Source organism: Euleptes europaea, chromosome 7, assembly GCF_029931775.1.
Source record: "Euleptes europaea isolate rEulEur1 chromosome 7, rEulEur1.hap1, whole genome shotgun sequence".
Taxonomy (NCBI): domain Eukaryota; kingdom Metazoa; phylum Chordata; class Lepidosauria; order Squamata; family Sphaerodactylidae; genus Euleptes; species Euleptes europaea.
Window position 1 is genome coordinate 34,287,177 of NC_079318.1, and position 21,468 is coordinate 34,308,644.

General features: G+C 42.8%; 1 protein-coding gene across 1 annotated transcript in view; it reads right to left on the reverse strand.

Annotated features, from left to right (window-relative positions):
• RMDN2 (regulator of microtubule dynamics 2) overlaps window positions 1-14,772 on the reverse strand; it is a 30,814-nt gene extending 16,042 nt beyond the window's left edge. Inside the window, exons 1-6 of the mRNA XM_056853151.1 lie at window positions 14,318-14,772; window positions 11,720-11,915; window positions 9,450-9,552; window positions 8,439-8,499; window positions 3,136-3,211; window positions 1,122-1,199 (exon numbers count right to left, since the gene is read on the reverse strand). Of these exons, the coding sequence (XP_056709129.1) occupies window positions 1,122-1,199; window positions 3,136-3,211; window positions 8,439-8,499; window positions 9,450-9,552; window positions 11,720-11,915; window positions 14,318-14,772 (969 nt within the window). The remainder of the gene's footprint in view (window positions 1-1,121; window positions 1,200-3,135; window positions 3,212-8,438; window positions 8,500-9,449; window positions 9,553-11,719; window positions 11,916-14,317) is intronic.
• Window positions 14,773-21,468: the final 6,696 nt, after the last annotated feature.

A 21,468-nucleotide genomic window follows, 5' to 3' on the forward strand; every position in this document is an offset into this window, starting at 1 on the left:
AGGCCCTCACTGCCAAGGGGGTCAAAGGCACGCTGCGCTGAGGGAAGTTCGGCGTCTGATGGCGCTGAGGCGACTTCGACGGAGGTTGGATGACGGTCTGAAGGAGCCGGGGCAAGGGACTTGGCTGGTAAAATGATCGACTTGGGCGTCTTGATGACCGAAGGGAGGATTTAGCACGCTTAGACGTACCTCCAGCCGAGAGGCTTCAGACGATCAGTACGAGCCTTCAGTGCTCTGAGGGTGGAGCGAAAGTGCCGTTCCCTCAGGCAAAGGAGGCAAACCTTGTGGCAATAAGTCTTCGCATTTTGGTGCGACAAGAACGACGTTGATTGAAAAGCGGAGCCTTCTAGACTCCAATCAGTAATAGCAGTAAAAGAGAAGCTAACGACACGTTCTCTCTCCGTGGCGGCAGAAAGAGAACTGGATTTTGCTAGAAGCTGACAAATCTTATCCGTGGCTGGCCTGCACCTACGCAGTCCCAATGTGGGACTGCATAGAAGCCACGCAGATAAAACTCCAGTTCACAAAGGCTCCTGCTTTCAGACATCATAATGAACCAAAATTTGGCCATACTGGGAAGTTTTGCACCAAGCTCCCTGCACAAAAGGGGGAAAAGGAAACGGAAGGGCAAGGGGCACCGTCAGAGGTCGCCTCGCTCCCCCCGTGCGTTTTGCCTGTGTTTTCCAGCAAAACGCACAGGGAGAGCGAGGTGACCTCTGACTGATGGAAAAGGAATGCATAATCAAAAGGAAACCCCGAAGCAGTCGGTGGGGGTGACCGCGAGGAAACATCCCTGCATAAAAGGCCCATGACTAATGAAGAATTTGCCTCAGTTTCACTTTGAAGTCCATTACAGCAGGACCCACAGCTTTAGTGGCCAAACAGAAGGGCACAATCCTCAGCGTGTTATTTCAAGGAATTCCAGTAGCTTGAGCTAGGCCAGTTCTCTGCCTGAGGTCCTGGAGAACCACGGCCGACAGAATACTGGCCCAGATAGACCTTACGTTTGTGTGTGATCCGTTTCCAAGAAAAGGGAGTAAAATTGCTGACGATGCAATATTTTTAAACAGAGCTAGCAGGACTGATGCTGAGGGAATGACTAGAGGCTCACAAGCACTTACTTCATAACACCATCTTCCAGTGAGATAATATAAAAATGGATCACGAGGCTTAAGATGAATTGCTCTATCTAGATGCTCCTGTAAGAAAGAAGATCACCATGAAAAGTTCTCGCTCTTTGGTTTCAGTTGTTCGGATAAACTCATGAAGAATGCAATGTGGATGTCCCTTGTTAAGTCTGCCAACTCAGTAAATATTATAACTGGCAAAAACATATTTATGTAAAAAAGCTGGGGGCCTGAAAAGAATTGTGGCGTGTAATAATTTGGAAAGTCTGCCTCAAAATCTTCACTCCCAGAATTCTCTGACCTCCCAGAGGTTTTAGCAGGGTGTTTACCCCTCCCTCCCCCCATTTTCCTTCAGCTAACCTCACAATTCCACCCCCCCAAAAAAAATGTCTGTACTCATCAGGCTAACATTTCAAAGACTCTCCCCCCTGTTTTTTGGTCAACTTATAAAGTCAGACTTCTCTGCATATCTGGAAGTATCCTGAGTACGTAAAAATGTTCTCTGTGTGTGGACTGATTGTGCAATTTTACTCATTTACACAGGGGCCACTTACTACTGGATACAGTAACAGTGATGATAAATTATCAATCATAAAGATCCACGTGTATGTTAAGACGTCTGAAAAAGTCACATTAAATGGCAAGAGCTGATCAGCTCTGCATTTTTTAAAAAGTTGATACAGAAGCACAGTGACCTCTCTGTATTATACTATCAGGCTCAAGGCAAACCAAAATATTCAATTAAAGTGCATACATTTCATAGCTGTTATAATATATATGTAGGCCTGTTGGCCAGAGGGGCTGTTATCTCCAGGGATATTGAAGACTCCTTTGAACTTTCCCCTTTCATGAGACAATCATCCCCCTCAGAACAATCATGCAGGCTGTATTCTCAGACAGAAGGATTCCTGGTCTGGCCTCCAAGGCCCTTTCCAACACCTTCAAGGCAGCAGGAAAACTGGCGACCACTTAGGCACATGACCGAGTTTTTTTAAAGTACATGTTGACACGATTCTACTGAAATTCCTTAACCAAATCAGTAACAACTTTAAACATGTCTAAATAGTCTAATAAGGGTAAATAGCTTTAAAATTAATACAGAAGTCCTGCAGCACCTTAAAGTCTAACAATATTATTTTAGTATGTTGTCAGTCTTGATGTTCCTCTGGAATTCTGTGTCATTTTGCCACTTTAAATAGTTTTTACCCTTTCTCTGTGACTTACAGTGGCTTCAAATTGTGTTGTTTGACCTCCCTCTAAAAGTCTGCTGGCTTGATGCTGCCTTTCAGCAGATCAACATCCATTCAGGTTAGGGCTGCCAACCTAGGTGGTAGCTGGAAATCTCCTGCTATTAAAACTATTCCCCAAACAATAGAGATCAGTTCACCTGGAGAAAATGGCCGCTTTGGAAGGTGGACTTTATGGCATTATACCCCATTGAAGTCCCTCCCCTCCCTGAACCCCACCCTCCTCAGGCTCCACCCCCCAAATCTCCAGGTATTTTCCAACCCGGCGCTGGCAACCCTAATTCAAGTACGTGGAATCAGAACACCTTTCTGAGACAAAAATACTAAATGTAAGAACAGCTTTTGACTGTCTCTCTTTGAACAGGAGTGTTGTAAATTCTGTTTACTTGCTGTAAGCACAGCACCAAGAGAAACAAGAACACATGGCTAGAGTGTTTAATAAAAAACAGAAGTAAATGAAGAATTATATAATGCACATGCACGTATACATCAGAACATCCTTACACCACTTTTTTGACTTTTTCAATCAGGAACAGTAGTATAAAACCCCCACAGTTGCTTCATAAAGCCATGCTCTAACTGTTTTCTGTTTCAAAGCAAATCTGTAGGCACGAAGAAAAATTATCTCTTTTTCTCAGCATAACACTGGCATTCAACCGTGCCTCCCAGGCAGAGTTAGTTTTACTCCTAAACATTGACTTCAAAACTGCCAGAAGGAAGCGATTCAATAACAACAGTTTCAAGAAGGTACCAAAGCATACCTTGAAGAGATAGCCGTTCTTGATTTTGTTCTGTATACTTTCAAACTGAGACAGATAGCCACACATCACTGCAAACCTGGAAAGGAAACAGGATGAGGGAGCAAGAAAGATCCACAGTAATTTTCATCACGAATGATGCTAGCCTGACTAAGATGCTCAGCAGACAGAGAAAGATCTATGAAACTAGCAATACAACCAAAGTAACAAGGCATGCAAAACAGATTCAAAACTCACCAAACACTTTAATCAGGGTTGTAACATTTGGTCCATTAGCTGATTAAAGCATTCTGGTGTATTAAAATGTGTTTATAAGACAAGGACATCTAAGAGAGGGCCTCCCATAAATTTCAGAAGAGGCACTTCTTTTCACTTCCATAGAAGAGAAAGAAATGCCAGAGACAAGTTCCTGGAGATCTTTATACGAGAAAGAAATATATTTGTCTCAATGCACCTCTTGCATTTCTGTATTTTCTTCCTTGGTGATGCTGCCCTTATAGCATGCCTACTAAGAAGCTGTCTGCTAAAAACAGATGCATGCATCATCTAAAAGCTAAGAAAGCAGGCTTTTTTTGTTCAGAACTATTCACATGCAGGTTTAACCCACTAATTGACTAAAACTCATACAATGAATTAACTAAGATCCCTTTAATGGGCAAGAGACTGGCTTTTAACATAAAAAGTTATATAGCAGTATATATTTCTGTCATTTTAGGTACCCCCAATAAATTTTGAACCAAATTCTTATGAACAGCCTTAGAGGATTCAATTTATTTTTTCAGTCTTGATTCAGAAGCATAATATACTTTTAAAAAATTGGGTTGGTTTGTTTCGATTCCAATTCATTTTATACTATTTACACCCCCTCCCAATACTGCAAGTGGCTTATACCAGTGGAAAGGAGGTATATTTAATCAAACGTCACAGATGAAGATCTCCCTCTTTATGACTAGAGCAACATGTGCTTTTAAGACATTAACTAATTAGATTTCCTTTACAATACATATCCAGGATATTCCCAGACCCAAAGGTATGGCTCTCAGTTTAATACACAAAAGAAGGTCTTTCAGGTCTGCTTTGACCACCACCACCCCAAAATCAGCATGGTTGGCAACCCTAAGCAGAGGCAAAGGACAAGGAATGTCAAGAATTTGGAAGGGAAAGGGGGACTAAAAACTTAATTTCCCACAAATTGCAGAAATGCAGGCAACATTTCCCTTCCTAACTCCCTCGGCTCATTAGGCACTAATCAGATAAACTCAGCATACCATAGCTAAACGGATTGCAGCGAGAAAAACAAACAATGAAAAGCAAACAAGCTAATCTGGGGTCTTGCAATATCTCCAGGTCTGTGCGTGACACGAAAAGGAAGGTGCTGGCTTAACTAAGTGAAGGGCAATACTTTTTCATATAAAGGCCTTTCCAGGCAAATTAAAAGCTGCTTATATTTGCCTAGTATATTAGTCACACTAGCTCCAATCCGATGTTCATGGTACCATATTTCTCCCCCTGTAATAGTTGTGGGCGTCTGCCATGTGTGCAGAGGGTAAAATTTGGGGTAAGAGAGATGCATGCATGCTCTGATTTTTAAGAAATGACATTCAGAGATCTGTACTGTAGAAAAGAGGATGAATGTACATGGGGAAATTAATTCTAAAAGTAAATCAGCAACAGACTAGGTTTTTTAAAATTTGAAACAGTTACTATATTTGTATTTAATTTTTTTAAAGCAGAAGTTAGGCAATTCACAGTACAGTCCTGAGAAGAGTTACACCTGTTGACTTCAATGCACTGTCATCTACATTTCAACTGGGAAAAGAAACCTTTTGCAGTGGGAAAGTGAGTGGGGTAAGGGGAAGGACCAAGAGATGTTTAGCAGAGCAGTAGGCAAAGGACTATGATAACAAGCAGAGACCTTGCTGTAGGAGCGGGTGATAGCCTAGCTGGAAACTCACAAATGGGAGCAGACGAAGACTGTAATTAGGTAAAACAACCCAAACACCCCACACACACACAAAGGTGCAGAGGGGACACATACTTTTGGTATGAATCATAGTGATGTTAAACACTAGCACACAGGCTTCCTGACTGTACCACAATCAAAAGGGGACTCAAGAACTAGTCCTGTCTTTCTAACGAGGATCATTTTAATCTCCACTATCTGGACTGCAGCCTTTCCTATCTGGACATAACAATGAAGCATTAATGAAGCCCAAAACATCCATCATCAATTACAACTTTATTGCCTAAGCAAACTTTTAAAATCTGATCTAATTAAGACAGTACAACGGGCACATACTTGGGCAAAATGTGGCTTCCTGTTAATACACATTAGACAAAACATACAAAAGCTAATGAAACTGTGTTGTTAGATAAGAACTAAGCACACGGGACAGGAGAAACTAATTTAATGCACAGGAGTTCTGGTATGGTTATTTGGCATTTTAGCAAATGCTCTTAGCAGCTCCCTAATAGTTTGTGGTTTCTGGAGTATTGTGCGCTCATTCACACACATAACCTACCTGCAATCACAAGTTATCCTATCTACAATGTGTATTGTGAGAGATAAGTAAAACTCAGCTGCTGTAGAGACCCGGAGGTACTGTGGTTCATCAGGCATCAGCCCCAAGGCCTCTTCCTGCTCCTAGCACCAATGCAACTGCCAGCTGCAGCAATCCAGTGAAATCAAAGAATGTTAGGCGCTGATGTTGTATGTTTCATATTATACAGTGAACTCCACGGAGGAGCTACTCAGAAGCAATGGCCACTGAAGAGAATGGAATCAGCCTAAAGACACAGGAGTTTCGGGATGAGAGGAAGCCAGAAAATAAATCCCCCTGAAAGCAGCACAAAATTTAACTATTGGCCCTCAATAAACATGATCAAGAGAAGGTATGAAATAAAAATAAAAAAGAGAATACGTAAGTGTAGGGAATTCACTGGAGCATAGTGAGGAGAAAGATCAACACAGCAAAAAAAAAAAAAGGATGCAGGACTATTGTGTAGGTCAAAGTGCTGGGCAGTAGAGGAAAAGAATACAAATAAGTAACAGATAAAAATGGAAAGGTAACGTCTTTTTAAAAGATTGGGAAAAAGACTAGATTATAGTAACGTGGAAATATAGTGAAACAGAAAATAGGTGTAGCTGCAGAAGAAATACAAAGGCCAACAGGAGAAGACAGAAGACCAAAGGGGTGACCAATCTTCTGATCTGTGGAGATCTTAATGATTGAGATTTGGGCTTCAAATGTGCATCCAATGGAGCTTATTAATCCTGAATAAATAAATGGGGGTTAAGATGTCTGTGTGCGAGCAGGAATGCAGCCTTTGCGAACTATGAAATAAGAATTCAGCACCTTAGAAAGATGTACAATAGAGAAAACACATTTAGTCATGATGGGGGGGGGTGGGTGAGATAACAAAGAAGAGCCACATGCCCCACCTAGCGGCTCACCTAGGAATTTGCAACAGATGTGGACGCTTTGCTCAAAATTTTCATGAGCTAGCCTAACCTTGGCCCTAACCTGGATGGCCCAGGCTAGCCTGATCTTGTCAGATCTCAGAAGCTAAGCAGGGTCAGCCCTGGTTAGTATTGGGATGGGAGACCACCTAGGAATACCAGGGTTGCTGTGCAGAGGAAGGCACTGGCAAACCACCTCTGTTAGTCTCTTGCCATGAAAACACCAAAAGAGGTCGCCATAAGTCGGCTGCGACTTGACGGCACTTTACACACACACAGCCTTGCCTTGAGAGCTTCTAGATTCAAGTCCAGTAGCACATTAGAGTCCAATAAGATTTTCCAGGTGTGAGCTTTCGAGAGTCAAAGCAAATCTTCATCCAATATGAATTGGAATGGAGATCTCTGAGTCCTTATATCCTGGTCAGAAGGTGGGAGGGTCCTGCAAAGAAGGAACTTGAGATGCAGAGGTATAATGCGCACTGTAGCTCCGCATCCCAAATTCCTTCTTTGCAACACTCATCCCTCCTTCTGACCGGGATATAAAGACTCAATTCTGACTCACATCTGAAGAAGGGGGTGTTGACTCTTGAAAGCTCATACCCTCAAAATCTTGTTAGACTGGAAGAAGTTGCTGGACTCAAATCCAGCTGTACTGCAGACCAACCCAGCTCAATAGGGAAGAAGGGAAAACAGACTGATGTAGCACTGTTGAAAAAAAGAATGTTACCCAATCATACTACCACTCTAGAAATGTTTCTTTTCAAAACTCTTTACTTTGACATAGAAAGTAAAAGACGTAAAGTTTAACACAATCTCAGTGAAAAGACTGAACTGAAATATTTTTCCTACTTTAGTCTACGCAAAATAATGCCAAACACAGGTAAGCTGTAAACCACTAACCACCATTTTATAATACTGATTACATTGTGGTATACATTTTATTACCTAAACTCTGTGAAGTATTAGACCGTAGTTCTGGAAGCACAAACCACACCTCTCTACCAGCAGTGGGTGATAGGCTCCTAACATCCATCCATCCAAGTCCTCCAGCCCAACTACTCCCTATTAATATAAGAGGCCAGAGGAAGGAGAATGTAATCTATTCATCTGTTTCCTGGGACAGATACATTTGTGAGCAACTCTTCATTTTATGTTTCCTAAATTCCTTTGCATTTTTAATTAGGTACCATAAGTCGGCTGCGACTTGATGGCACTTTACACACACACACATATTGGATTAAGTGCCAGTTTTGGAAAGGTCCAAGCAGTTTCTTGTGTAGACCAGGGGTCTCGAACCTTTTTGAGCCTGTGGGCCCATATGGAATTCTGACATGGCATGGTGGACATAGCAACAAAATGGATGCCACGGGAGATGGATTGCCACAGCTTAGCTTCAGTAACACATTGCAGATCTTTGTGCTGTGGTGGCAGCTGCTGCCAAGCAACATTTTTAAAAATCTGCATAGCCAATCAAATCTCCAATAGTCAATCAGAAGCCTTGCTAGGCAAAAGCCCTACCTGGCCCCACCCATTTCCTAAAAAACGCTTGGTGGGAGCCAGAAAAGGTATTGTGGGCACCATGGCACCCATGGACCACTGGTTTAGACTTATGGCTAACTCAAAACACAAGGAATTCCCTGCATATGGAGAACTTCAATTCCACAAAAGGAAAACACATGCAATAATCATACGCTTCTCTTTCTTCCAATGCACACACACTGGAAGATGCAATTGGCTCTGACTTCCTAGCATGTAAATACAGTCTGTATGCTTTAGGATTCAGATACAAGTTGATTGCATATGAGATCATCCAATATGGATTCTTCCTATTCCATTCAAGACTTACCATTGATGACTCTCGGCACTTGATGAATCGAGATGAATAGCATTTTCAGCCCTACATTTTCCTGAAAAAGACATGCTGTAGGGTTAGTCTATTTATTTTAAAGTATTGATACCCTGCCTCCTAATGCATCATTCTTGGGGTGGCTTCCAACAATGATTAAAATAGCAAATCCAGGAGAACAACAACAATTAACTGAAGCCCTTCATAGGATAAATCAAACCAGCTGTAAAATGTAAGGACCCACAACAAAATTATGTAGTCTACCAATACACCAGATTACATTTGTTCAAGAACATACCATAAAGTAATCACCTTACTGGTCGTTCGACATGGCTTCACCCACAGTCCCACACGAGGTCTCTCTCTCTCTTACACACACAGAGAAGGGACAGCTCTTTTCAGGACTCCCCCATGTGTGTCAAGAAAGATGTGTGTCAAGCCAATCTGGACTTGAAGTTCTGGAAGAGGGAGGGGCCGTAGCTCAGTGACAGAGCATCTGCTTGGCATGCAGAAGGTCCCAGGTTCAATCCCTGGCATCTCCAGTTAAAGGGAGTAGGCAAGTGGGTGATGTGAAAGACCTCTGCCTGAGACCTTGGAGAGCCACTACCGGTCGGAGTAGACAATACTGACTTTGATGGACCAAGAGTCTGATTCATTTTAAAGCAGCTTCATGTGTTCATGTGAACTCAAAAGCCCAGCTTGGCCAATAGAGAGGTGGTAACATATCAGAGATGGCTTGTTTTCACTCCTGGCTGTAAAGTCAAACTTTATCCAGTTTGACGAGGCTTTCCCCAGCCTTGATCTCTCCTCCAAGATGGTCAATCTCCATATTTGTCAGCCCCCCACCTCTGGCCATCTGCCCATCATTTACCACAATGCATAAACAAGAGCAAAAAAAAGAAGAAGTGGAACTCATGCTATGGTTCACATCTTTTACAAGTCTGTTTAACCTTCACTCTGTCTTGAATTAACTGATATAATTTGAGTCAAAGAGTTTATAGCACAGCCTACCTTCAGAAGCATAGTTCTTTTTTTCTTCGACATCTGTAGTTAGCTCAAACATATCCCCGTAAGCTCGGGCAAGTCTCCAAAGAAAGCCAGCATAGTGCTTGTACTGCACAGAAACAGAATCAGACACTTTGTTTCCTTCACTGTAATTGTTAATTTCATATATAATTTCCTTTGACATGCTTTCAAAAAAATAGGTGTTCACATATGATTCCTTGCATACCAGGTTCAGGCTGCAGACAGGAAACTGATTCCATTTTATTGTATTCTTATCATTTTATTACTTTTGTATTTTTCTTTGGATATATCCGTTGCAAAGAAAAGTGTAAATCTTGGCAGCAAAATAATTTTTCCTTCTTTTTTTGCACAATAAATTCACAGCTGTAACTCATTTGTTGTGCAGGATCCAGACATCTTCCCTTAAGGTAAATCTCGGTTGTGGGTATATCAGGCTTTCCTAGTACTAAAGCCACAATATTCCAAGAAACCTCACTTCTTTCATTGTTACTTAGATTGCCAAATGGAAAAGAGTTGGAAAAGAGTTGCAGGTATGGTAACAATCAGCAATACAACTCAGCACTACAGTGTCATGTCTACTTAACAATGTGATCTGTTTTTCTAGTTAAAAAAAAAGCTTCTGTAGGCTTTGTTTATTCTTGTGAAACAATTCCAACACAGAAGCTAGAACTGTTTAAAACCATGCAGAGTACATTGTAAGCAGCAGGGATACTTTTCCATCCTGAGATGATTTCATTCGGTTATCTTTTCTACATATTCATTTCAATGTTGTGCATTCCTTGCCTCTATTCAGACACACAAACCACAATTCATTCACACTGCGAACAAGCCACAAGTTCTCAGGCTCTCATATTTCTTCCTTTCTCCCCTTGCGCTTAGAGGTACATTTGAAGATTTCCCAGCTTTAAAAGTCTTTGTCTTAACTACAGTCTATTGTGATGTCCAAATCTCTTTTTTTCCCTTTTCGACTAACAGGTTTCTAATCCAAGATTAAGCTGTACCTTGAGATCCCAGAAACTGGGGGGTGGGGGTGGAACAAACCCCAATTGGCTATGGCATCCAAATTTAAATGTCAAAACAACGCGCAGTTGGAAACAAAGACCAGAAAGCCTAAGCAGGAATGTCTTCCATCATGGCTCTGTGGGGCTGGCTCTATAGTGAGGTGTTGTGGTGTCCTCCGGCAGTAGATTTTGGAAAGCAGCAGCCTCTACCTGGTCTTTGGCTACCATCTTGCCCTTGCCTTTGTCTGTCCCTCAACTCCACCGCCCCCAAGCGAATGTTTCTTCCCTCCTTGTTTCCCAGCATCCTGGGAAAGTGTGGGACTCTGCCTCCCACTCTACATTTTAAGTGTATGAAAAGGCAATGGAACTCCCCCTGCCCCCATTATGACCCACATACAGCTTTGATGCCCCCTCCTTACACTGTTTTTGAGGGGAGGGGCCATGGCTCAGTTTGTAGAGCACCTGCTTGGCATGCAGAAGGTCCCAGGTTCAATCCCTGGCATCTCCAGTTAAAGGGACTAGGCAAGCAGGTGATGTGAAAGACCCCAGCCGGAGACCCTGGTGAGCCACTACAGGTCCGAAAATACTGACTTCAATGGACCCTCAAGGGTCTGGTTCAGTATAAGGCAGCTTCATGTGTTCACAAGGCCACAACAACATAGACCCTTCCTACATCACAAAAGGCCATGTAGGTGGAGCCAACAACGCAGCTCCTCCCAATGCCAGCATTGCCCCACCTTCTGGCATGGGCATGACTGGCACTGGTAAGTGCTGTGGCATGGCTTCTGCCTTTTGACATGGGGCTTCTCAGGTTATCGTCATTGAGCAGGATGAAGCTGAACTTCATCAGCTCCCGTGCTGCAAAGATAACATGGGACGAGGACCCACATTAGCGAGCCAGCTTCTGCGTGCAGTAAATTTCACTTTTACCTCCAGCTCTGTCTCCACGACGTCTACTAGAAGACTAACTGAGTAACAACAAACACTCTCTGTCACTTGGATCAGGAATGACCATTTTCAGCATCAAAGTATTGGCAAAGGTATGATCAATGCTTAAAGAAGTGTCAAAATCCTTCAGGGGCTAGTACCAAAATTTCAGGTGGTTCCATCAAGCGTCAGACCATTTTCCAGCCCTGCTTAAAGCCATCTTTCACTATTAAATTCTAACATTACAAAACAAAAACTGAACATGCCATACAGGGTTTTGAAGCTATGTGCTGAAAAGAACATTAGTGTGGCACGTGCCCTTTTTACCTTTTCCTCATTTTCAAGCAACAGTCTGAAGCTCTCTCTTCTCTCATTGTCTGAACCACAATGCAACGTGTCTACCTGCTGTAGAAGATTAAACAATTCTATTTTATCTTCCGGCGTCACAGCAGATGCAGATGAACTGATCCATCCTTTCTCTTCCTCGGATTCTCCTTCAGTGTCCGTGTGAGCGGTAACATAGCTAAAATACACAACAAACACTCAACTGAAAGCCAGCACTCAGGCAGCAAGGACGGTCCTGATGCAACCTGTTTTTACCAGTTACTCAAACTTAAGAATACTGTTCAGTTCACATCAGGCTCACTGTCATTTTTCAAGTAGTCACAGCTATTGCTTGTTAGGCAAAAGTCTTCCTGGATTTTGCTTAACAAGTTGTCGCAGAACTCTTCATTTTACACAGAAAAGAAGAAAAGCAGATTATGAACTGGTATTTTGAGAACTCTGGCTTTGGAGTTGCTCATGGGGTCCTGGTAAAACCTGCGCTTCTGTCTTTCTGTCTGTGAAGTCAATGGAAAGCAAACTGCTGAAGGACTGGCAAAATAAATTTCAGCATAGAATCATAGAGTTGGAAGTTACTGAATTCAGTTACTGAATTGAATGGGACTAAAATGGGCTCATGTTCAGCTTGGGCATGCGTCCGTCTGTGTCTGTGTCTGTCTGTCTGTCTGTCTGTCTCTCTCTCTCTCTCTCTCTCTCACACACACACACACACACACACACACAACTTGAATGGCCAGGACCCAAAGCTATGCACAACCAATTCCATGAGGACTTTGAGCTTGCAGCCCTGACTCTGTATCAAATGGCAATGTTTTTGAAACTGAGAAGACTTTGAAAAGCAGATTGTGATATCGCACAGGGCAAGTCAACAGATTAAAGAAAAAATTTCTACTGAGCACGTCCAACTCACTAAATGCCCATATAATAACTCTTTGGGATGTTGTCTTTGATATAAGCAAGTCCAAATTCTATGGAATTTAAACTCTTTTTCCCAATATATATCACCACTATATGTTTCTAGAATATTTATGTTTGAAGTTAAAAACTTAGAGAAAGAGAACATGATTGTTTAAACTTACCAACAGAGATTGCTTGAAGATGCTGAATACTAGCAAAGATTTTAAAATCTAAAAAACTAAATTACAAGTTCTTGCGTGATATCATGAGCTTTGGAGTTAGCAGCTTTTCAGCAGTACATGAAATATGTTTTGACGAAGGTATTTTGATCCATCATGAGAATTAACGTCATTCACTAAACCACCAAGACCTTGACATGAGAGATATCTCTTCCAGGCCAACAAAAACTCCTTCCTTTAAAAAAAGTCAGCGAAGGCCTTGATCACCACCGACTAAAAAGGCTCTAATGCGTTTGACAAGATTTCCAGTGCAAGTAAAAATTATCAAAAGATAATGGGTTCGATCCCGTGATCCAGGGATCTTTGCATAAGTTTCATAATGGGTTGGATCCAGCACAAGTTTCACGTATCTTCTCCATCTATCTTCCACATAAAAAAAAAAAAAAGGCATTTCCATGCCTGGGAAAGGCGATTCCTGGGGTCTTGGGACCCGCATGGAATGATACCACACAGGTTGCTAGGATGAAGACAGGAGGGGAAAGGAGGTGAAATCAATCCCTCTTGCCTCTTTTGTCTGTGGAGCTCTGCTGATGGAAGAGGTATGATGGGGAATTTTGTCCTCCCTTTCCCTCCTTACCGCAACCCAGCAACCCGCAAGGTCACAGGTCCTGTGATCCTGGGAAATGGGAATCAACCTTCCCAGGACAGAAATGGCTCATGGGGTACTTCAGATACTTTGGACCCAAGGCATTTGGAGGTTTTAAAAGTTGAAACCAGCACCTTGAATTAGACCGGCAAACGACCTGGAAGACAGCGCCGTTGGAAAAGCATTGGCTTTAAGCATTCATTGTGCAAGTCGCAATTAGGACTCTTCAGCTGATACAATATGCAGCTGGCTTGTTTCTGGACCATCTTCAATAATTCAGCATTCAAGTAATGAGCCATGACAGATGAGAAGAGTTAAGTAATGCTTGGTAAAATCTGGCAATATTTATTCGGGGCACCTTACTTTGGAACAGAAGTTCTCACTTCCGCAGCCAGTTTCAAAGACTTAAATTAATCATCACAATTTGACTTAGTAACTAGGCATAACATTACAACTAAGAAATAGATTTATAACATATGCCAGCTTCTACTTCCACTTACAGACTACCTAAAAACAACTATCCAAAGGCCATGCTTTGAGCCAGGCAACTTGGCTCTGAACAGATCTCTCTCAGGCAAAGGTGAGGCATCCCCTTCCCATCTGCCTCCTCAAGATACTCTGAAGAAAAAGAGTTGGTTTTTATACCCTGCTTTTTCTCTACCTTTAAGGAGTCTCAAAGCAGCTTACAATCGCCTTCCCTTCCCCACAACCAGACACCTTGTGAGGTAGGTGGGGCTGAGAGAGTTCAGAGAGAACTGTGACTGGCCCAAGGTCACCCAGAAGGCTTCATGGGGAGGAGTATTTAACAACAAACATTTTTTTAAAATCTCTTAAAGGTTGGACTATGTTAAAAATCCCTACCCGCCTTCACTTTCCGCCTCCTCAGAACTGTTGGTGTCTGACACACCTTGAGCTGCCTCCGCTTTCCGCTTCCTTGTTGCTCTGTGTAAAGGGCTGGTCCTACGAGTATCTGTTCTCCCTTGGAGCTCATCTCGAACAAGTTCTTCCAACTTTGGGACAGCTTCTTTCAGAAATGCCACCTCCTTTTTAAGCTCCTCCACACTTACCAGTAGGCCATTCAGTCTCTCCAGTATCTGAAACTGTCTTCCTTGCAACAGCTTTACAGTTCCTTGTTCATTATGCGTTTCGTATGGAAAATCTACCAAATCAAATCTGCTCTCTGAATTCAGAAGCGTGGACAAACATAGGGGTTTCCTTTGTTTCTGAGTCTTGCGATACCAAAACATGACTAAACTTATTCCAGCAGCTCCTACCATTAGGCCAAATATTAGCCTTCTGTTTTCAGACTGGACCATCCTTTTCTCCTTCTGAAATTATAAACAAAGTGGAACAGAAATTGGCTTTTAATACTCATAAAGGGGATTGAAGGGATAGGGGCAGTTCCCTTAACAAACCAGTTAAACAGGAGCCAGGAAGTTTAGACAGCAATATGCAACACCTTTGCATGTTAAGAAATTTCAAGCAAATGCAATTATAATTTTATTTATTTCATTTATACCTTATATTTTTTCCCAATGGGGACCAAAAGTGCCTTACATAATTCTCCTCTCCTCCTTATGGATTCAATTCTCCTCTCCTCCTTATCCACACAATAACCCTATGAGGTAGATTAGGCTAAAAGTGTGTGACTGATGCAATGTTACCCAGCAAGCTTCCGTGGCTGAGTGGGGATTCAAATCTGGACCTCCCAGATCCTAACCCAGTGCTCTAACCACTACGCCATGCTGCTAAAAGAATGAGATGAATTCACCCGGTAACTGCCCAAAGGGCTGTTTTTGTTTTAGGTCTCCCTGGGAGACCTAAATCTCACCAGTGTGAGATTTGGAAAATTAATCACTTAAACCCTAAAAGGCTCCCTTATTAATACAGTGGAAATCTATGAAGTAGTGTTGACGAAGGTCTTCCAAATTTGTTCTGCGTGATGTACAAAGACTTCACATTACCATGACCCCCATCTCCCATCGGCCTGCTCCCTGCGCAACTGGTTATCTTCAAATATCTTTCAAGGCTGGCCTGCTATTTGGCTTACAAGGCTCAAGGCTAGACTGGAAGGAAAGTGGGGGCTTTCCAGAAGCATAATCAGAGGCCACAATCTAATACAAAGCTGAGGGAACTGGATCGTGGCCAGGGTTTCATTTCAATGGGCTTTTAATACCTTCATTATCTGCTTTGAGCCTTTGGAATGTGGCAGGCCACAAATCAAAAACGTAAGATATAAAACCAAAGTTTTCTCAGTATTATAGAATACGTGTGTTTAAGTTGCAGGTGAACACTGAACAGCCTCTTCTCTACAGATTTTCCCCCTTAATACATTGCAATCTAGGTGTATTTAGTGACTGGAGAGTTTGGCTAGGAAATCTAAAATGTATGGATTCAATTAAGTCTATATGAAAAAGTTTATTTTTCCACCTATTTCCTTAGGCATTTTTATTTTTGATTTAGGCATGGTCACAATTCATACTTCCTCCTGTGCCACCAGAAGGGCTTCCCAGGCATTTTTAAAACTGGCAATTGCTACATTGCTATACTATTATAACCATCTATTGGCATGATCTGCTAGTTCCTCTGTATTTCCACCTTTCAGGGTGTTTTTTTTTTTATTCCAACAAATCAAATGGTAAGAAAACCATAACTGCTCAATTCTACTTTCAAAGAACTCATTTAGATGCTTAGGATTACTTCTTGCTGAGCATTACTGATTCTGTTATTACTCTAATATTTCAATCAATCAAGTTTTATTTTGATACAATATCAGCTCTGAATAAAAAACCAAAGTTAGGTTAAAATAATAAAATAAAATAATAAAAGTTGATGATTCTAGGAGGGATGATTTGCAGAAGAGGAGGAAAGAACTTCTATGGGGAAAGATTTTCAATCAGCCATTTACGAATCCCACTAGACCAGAGGCAAAATTTGGCTACTTGAGTGGTTATCTCTCGAGAGGAGTCTGGTAAGAGAAGGGAAACTTTAGCTTCTGCTGATCTCCCAGGAAAGGATGACAATATGGGGAGAATGCACTGCGATCTTATGTCATTGTAGAATAAATGGTTGCCACTGATATAAAAAGTGCTTCTGTTTTTAAGACTCCCCAAATGTACATAGTTTCTTTTCTTTCTTTTTTAAGTCTCTAGCCCTTTTAATTGCGGGGATACACCATTCCCTTCACATCTCCACACAGAAACTGAAAGCTGGCGTTCAGAGGAATTAATAGATCATAACAACAGATCAGCTGACAGAGCAAAGTGCACACAAAACCCCCAGGTGGATGCTCTGCCTCCCATTCAAATGCCTCGGAAATCACAGCAGTGATGACCGGGAAACAGATTCTTTGCAATGTGGATGCAGCCTTGGTTAATAATACAGATACAACACGATATTGCACAACTCAACTTTAAAAAAAATTCTCAACACAACAGAACACAATGAAAAGAAGTGCTTTGCATTGGAAAGTTTACCAGAGAACTCTTCTAATTTGATGTGGGTTCCAGAGAGCTGGAGATACAGCTAGGCTCTCATCCTTTCTCGTTCTGATAGAACCTGATAAGAAAGGAAGAACTGCCAGGAATCTTTCTTGGCACAATCTCATTTAGGAGATGAGTTCCTGTGGAAAGAAGTGGTTCTTGTACTCTCTCTGCTACGATCAGTGGCAGACCTACATTTTGGGGACCCTGAAGCTCGAACTGTTATGGGGGCCTCTTTGCAACCAGCAACAAGGTCTGGGTAACCGGTATTATCTTCTTCAATGGGGTTGTTCTATGGCAGATTCTCTAACACAGAGGTACAAGGTTATCAGACGTGATAAAGAGGTAAAAATCTAATTTCAGTGCAGGCCTGAATTGAGAATTCAGATGTCTTTTAATGGTTCTGATTGGCTCTAGCCTAAGGGCTGAGCTATAGAACTATTAAGCCGTGCACCAACGAAGGATTCGAGGATCCAGGTGCCAAAATGTAGGCCATAAATAGATTCTGGCGAGGTCAGCGAGTCCATACAGCTGGGGTTCAGGTGCTGCAAGCCCCCAAGAAATTTCTGAAATCTGACCAATTACAGAGTCACTGAGGCCATATAAAATGGGCATTAGCGCATATTTTAAGGTCAATATTAAGTACTTCAACCCATTGGCTTATGATTCTATTACTAAAATAACCTTATTTTAATAACAAACATGTAAAAAAAAACCTCCGTCGATTTTGTTGAAAAATTCACTCATTAAAAAAAAGTTGCTTCAGGGCCCCTCTGGGATTAGGGGCCCTGAAGCTTAAGCTTCATTAGTTTCATAGTAGATCCGCCCCTGGCTACGATTCCCCTTTGGTAAATATTGAACAGCAACGCCTGCCTCTTGGGCAGACACTCTAGACTGGAGTGTAAGGTTGTAATCTCGTATGCAGTATGTAATCTCGCACAGTAAGGTTGTAATCTCGTATGCAGATTTACCTGGGAGCCTGCCCCATTAAATACAGTGAGCCTTACTACTGACCACACATGAGTAAGCTCAGGCTGTAGCTTGGAACACAATGGGATTTGCATCATGAACAAACACGCAGAAGATCGGGACATAAGAAGAGCTCTGCTGGATCAGACCTGCAGTGCATCTTCTCCAGCATCCTGTATCATACAGGGACCAATCACTTACACTGTAGGGGCAACAACTGGGCACAGAGGTAGAGGCTTTCCCCTGATGTTGTCTCCTGGCATTGGTATTTAGAGGTTTACTGCCTCTGATTGCGGAGGTTCCCTTCAGTCGTGATGGCTAGTAGTTGTAAATCAGGCATTAAGGCTGCATTTATAAACATATCTACTTGGAACTCTTTGTTTAGTTCAAAGAGGCATAACCACTGGTTCTCGTAGGTTATCCGGGCTGTGTAACCGTGGTCTTGGTATTTTCTTTCCTGACGTTTCGCCAGCAGCTGTGGCAAGCATCTTCAGAGGAGTAACACTGAAGGACAGTGTCTCTCAGTGTCAAGTGTTTTCCTACACACTTGACACTGAGAGACACTGTCCTTCAGTGTTACTCCTCTGAAGTTGCCGGCCACAGCTGCTGGCAAAACGTCAGGAAAGAAAATACCAAGACCACGGTTACACAGCCCGGGTAACCTACGAGAACCAATGAACTCTGACCGTGAAAGCCTCTGACAAGGCATAACCACGTTTCTTAATGTCAGGTAAGACAGGGCCACAAAACTGCTTGTTGCAGTCATAATAAACCCAGAGGAAATCAAGATCTGCTTCCAAGGAAGGATTTTCTGTTCCAGGGGAAGGGCCATAGCTCAGTCGTAGAGCATCCGCTCGGCCTGCCGGAGGTCCCAGGTTCAATCCCCGGCACCTCCAGTTAAAAGGACAAGGCAAGCAGGTGATGTGAAAGACCTCCTGCCCGAGACCCTGGAGAGCCGCTGCTGGTCTGAGTAGACCAGTGGTTCCCAACCTTTTTTTGACCAGGGACCACTAGGACTTTTTTGTGCGGTGCAGGGACCCCAAGGTTCAAAATAAAAATCCTGAGAATTTGAAAATAAACTTTAATCATAACTGTTCGTTAAACATTAAACTCAGAATAACATTTGAATCTATATTTTTATAATAGAGAACTTTTAATTGAAGATATTAATTCATTATGGGTTTATAACTTCGTTTCGCGGACCTTCATTTAGTTCTCGCGGACCCCTGGGGGTCCGCGGACCCCTGGTTGGGAACCAGTGGGGTAGACCGTGCTGCCTTTGATGGACCCAGGGTCTGATTCAGCACAAAGGCGGCTTCCTGTGTGCACCAAGAGTTAATTCTTTGAAAAGTGGACTCTGCCACTCAAGAGCAGCGCGGGTTGGTAGCAAACGCTGAAAGCAATGACGGGTGAACGACAGGTCAAACGATCACAGCCAATGAGAAAATCTCCTTACAGTGCCAATCGAGAGCCGTCACCCGCGACTGACCCGGACAGTGGCGAACCTCTGGGGCGAGCAGCAGGTCAATGGGCAGGGATGGGGCCAGCCGGACGGTGGGGCGCCCCACCTTTCTCCAGGGCTGCTGCTTTTGGCGCGGCGAGCGCGAGCGTTTCCTACCTGCCTACCCGGGACGCGCTGTGCGGGGAAGACGCCGCTGCAGCCTCACCTCTGCTCGAGCCCCTCAGCTGGCGGAGGGAAGGGTAGGCGGGGAACCTCAAGGGCCGCCCACGGTGGCCGAGGCCCGGATACTGATGGGCGGGCGGGCGGTGCGCGCCAGGCGGACCCGGGAGCGCGCGCCTTCGCTGGTGCGCCCTGGCGCCCGCGCCGGCCCCGGGGGAGTGCGCTCCGCAGGGGCGAGCCAGGGCGCGCGAGGAGGGCGAGCAGCCCGCTCTCCTGCCCCTGCTCTTGGCAAGAAAGACGCATGCAACACTTGGCCGAAAACGTTGTTGAAGGCTGTAACGTACAACGGAGAATGGAAAACGCTGCTCAGCCATGGTCGACAACTTCCACCCTTAAGTGGCTCTTCCTCTTGACAGCCGGAGGAAAGCTTTGAAATGCTGTCTTCCAAATATTTTATTGGTTTATAATATTACATAGGGATACAGGAAAAAAAAGAAAGGGGAGGGGGGAAACATCAGCAAGAAATTACATATTTCTACCCCCTTATAATATTCAAATGGTCGTTTAAATCCTCATTCAAATTTTCATTCTAATTATCATTGTTTGTTAACATAATGTATTTAATCATTAAAGCTTTCGTAGTATTTATAAAAAAATTTATTGTTGTTTTTTGGTTTTAATATATTCATAGAAGGCATGCCATTTATCTTTATTTGCTCTTTGAGTATTTGTTTGCAATAGTTCTGTTAGGTGTGCCATTGTTATAAATTCATACGCTTTATCAATCCAAGTTTCGATTTTTGGAATTTTATCTGTTTTCCATTGTGATGCTAACACTCTTCTTGCCGCGGTTATTAGGTATTTTAATACGATCTGTTGATCTTTGCTGCATTCATCTGGTATTTTACTCAGTAGGAAAAGTTTGGGATCATATGAGATGGGTTGACCAATTATAATTTCTATGTTCTATGAATTTTCTTCCAAAATCTTTGCACTGAGGTACACGTCCACCAGCAATGATAGAAAGTACCTCTAGCTTTGAAATACTGTCGAAGGCTTTCACGGTCAGAGTTCATTGGTTCTCGTAGGTTATCCGGGCTGTGTGACTTTTTGCCAGCAGCTGTGGCCGGCATCTTCAGAGGAGTAACACTGAAGGACAGTGTCTCTCAGTGTCAAGTGTGTAGGAAGAGTACTATATAGAAAGCTTTGAAATTGGTTGATGGAGTGGGAGGATAAATTTCAGATTCAGTGCATTACTGAAGGGCCGTGGCTCAGAGGTAGACCATCTGCTTGGCATGCAGAAGGTCCCAGGTTCAATCCCCGGCATCTCCAGTTAAGGGGGCCAGGCAAGTAGGTGATGGGAAAGACCTCTGCCTGAGACCCTGACGGCTGGGAGGTTACATTTCAACCTTTCTTTGGTTTACAGCAGTGTTCTATTGGATGTGCGTTTGTAGTCTGTCACCCACCATTTGTGTCCATAGAGGGGGGATGCATTTGGTAAAGCCATTAACGTTTCTTTTTTTATTATTATTATTATTATTTCTTTTTATGCAAGTTTCAAATATATATTTCTTTTTCTACATACATTGTTTGTATAACGTATTCTTATTCCCTTCCATCCCACCCATCCCCCTCCCTAACCCCACTCCTTCTTCTTATAATTTTTAGTCACTTAACCCCAGCCACGGGCACAAAGTCTGAATCTTCCACCGAATGTCTTTTCTTCCTTCCATTGATATCCACTCTAAATAGGTCTTCCATCTACTCGTGATTTCCCTGTTCTTATCTTCCCATGAAGTCTTCTGACGCATCATCTCGACGATATCCGACTGTATAAATTCAAACAGATTGTGCCAGATTTCTATAGTCGTGCCAGATTTCTTTAGTCAGATTTCTATAGTCAGTTGTGCCAGATTTCTATAGTCCATTTACTTTTATCC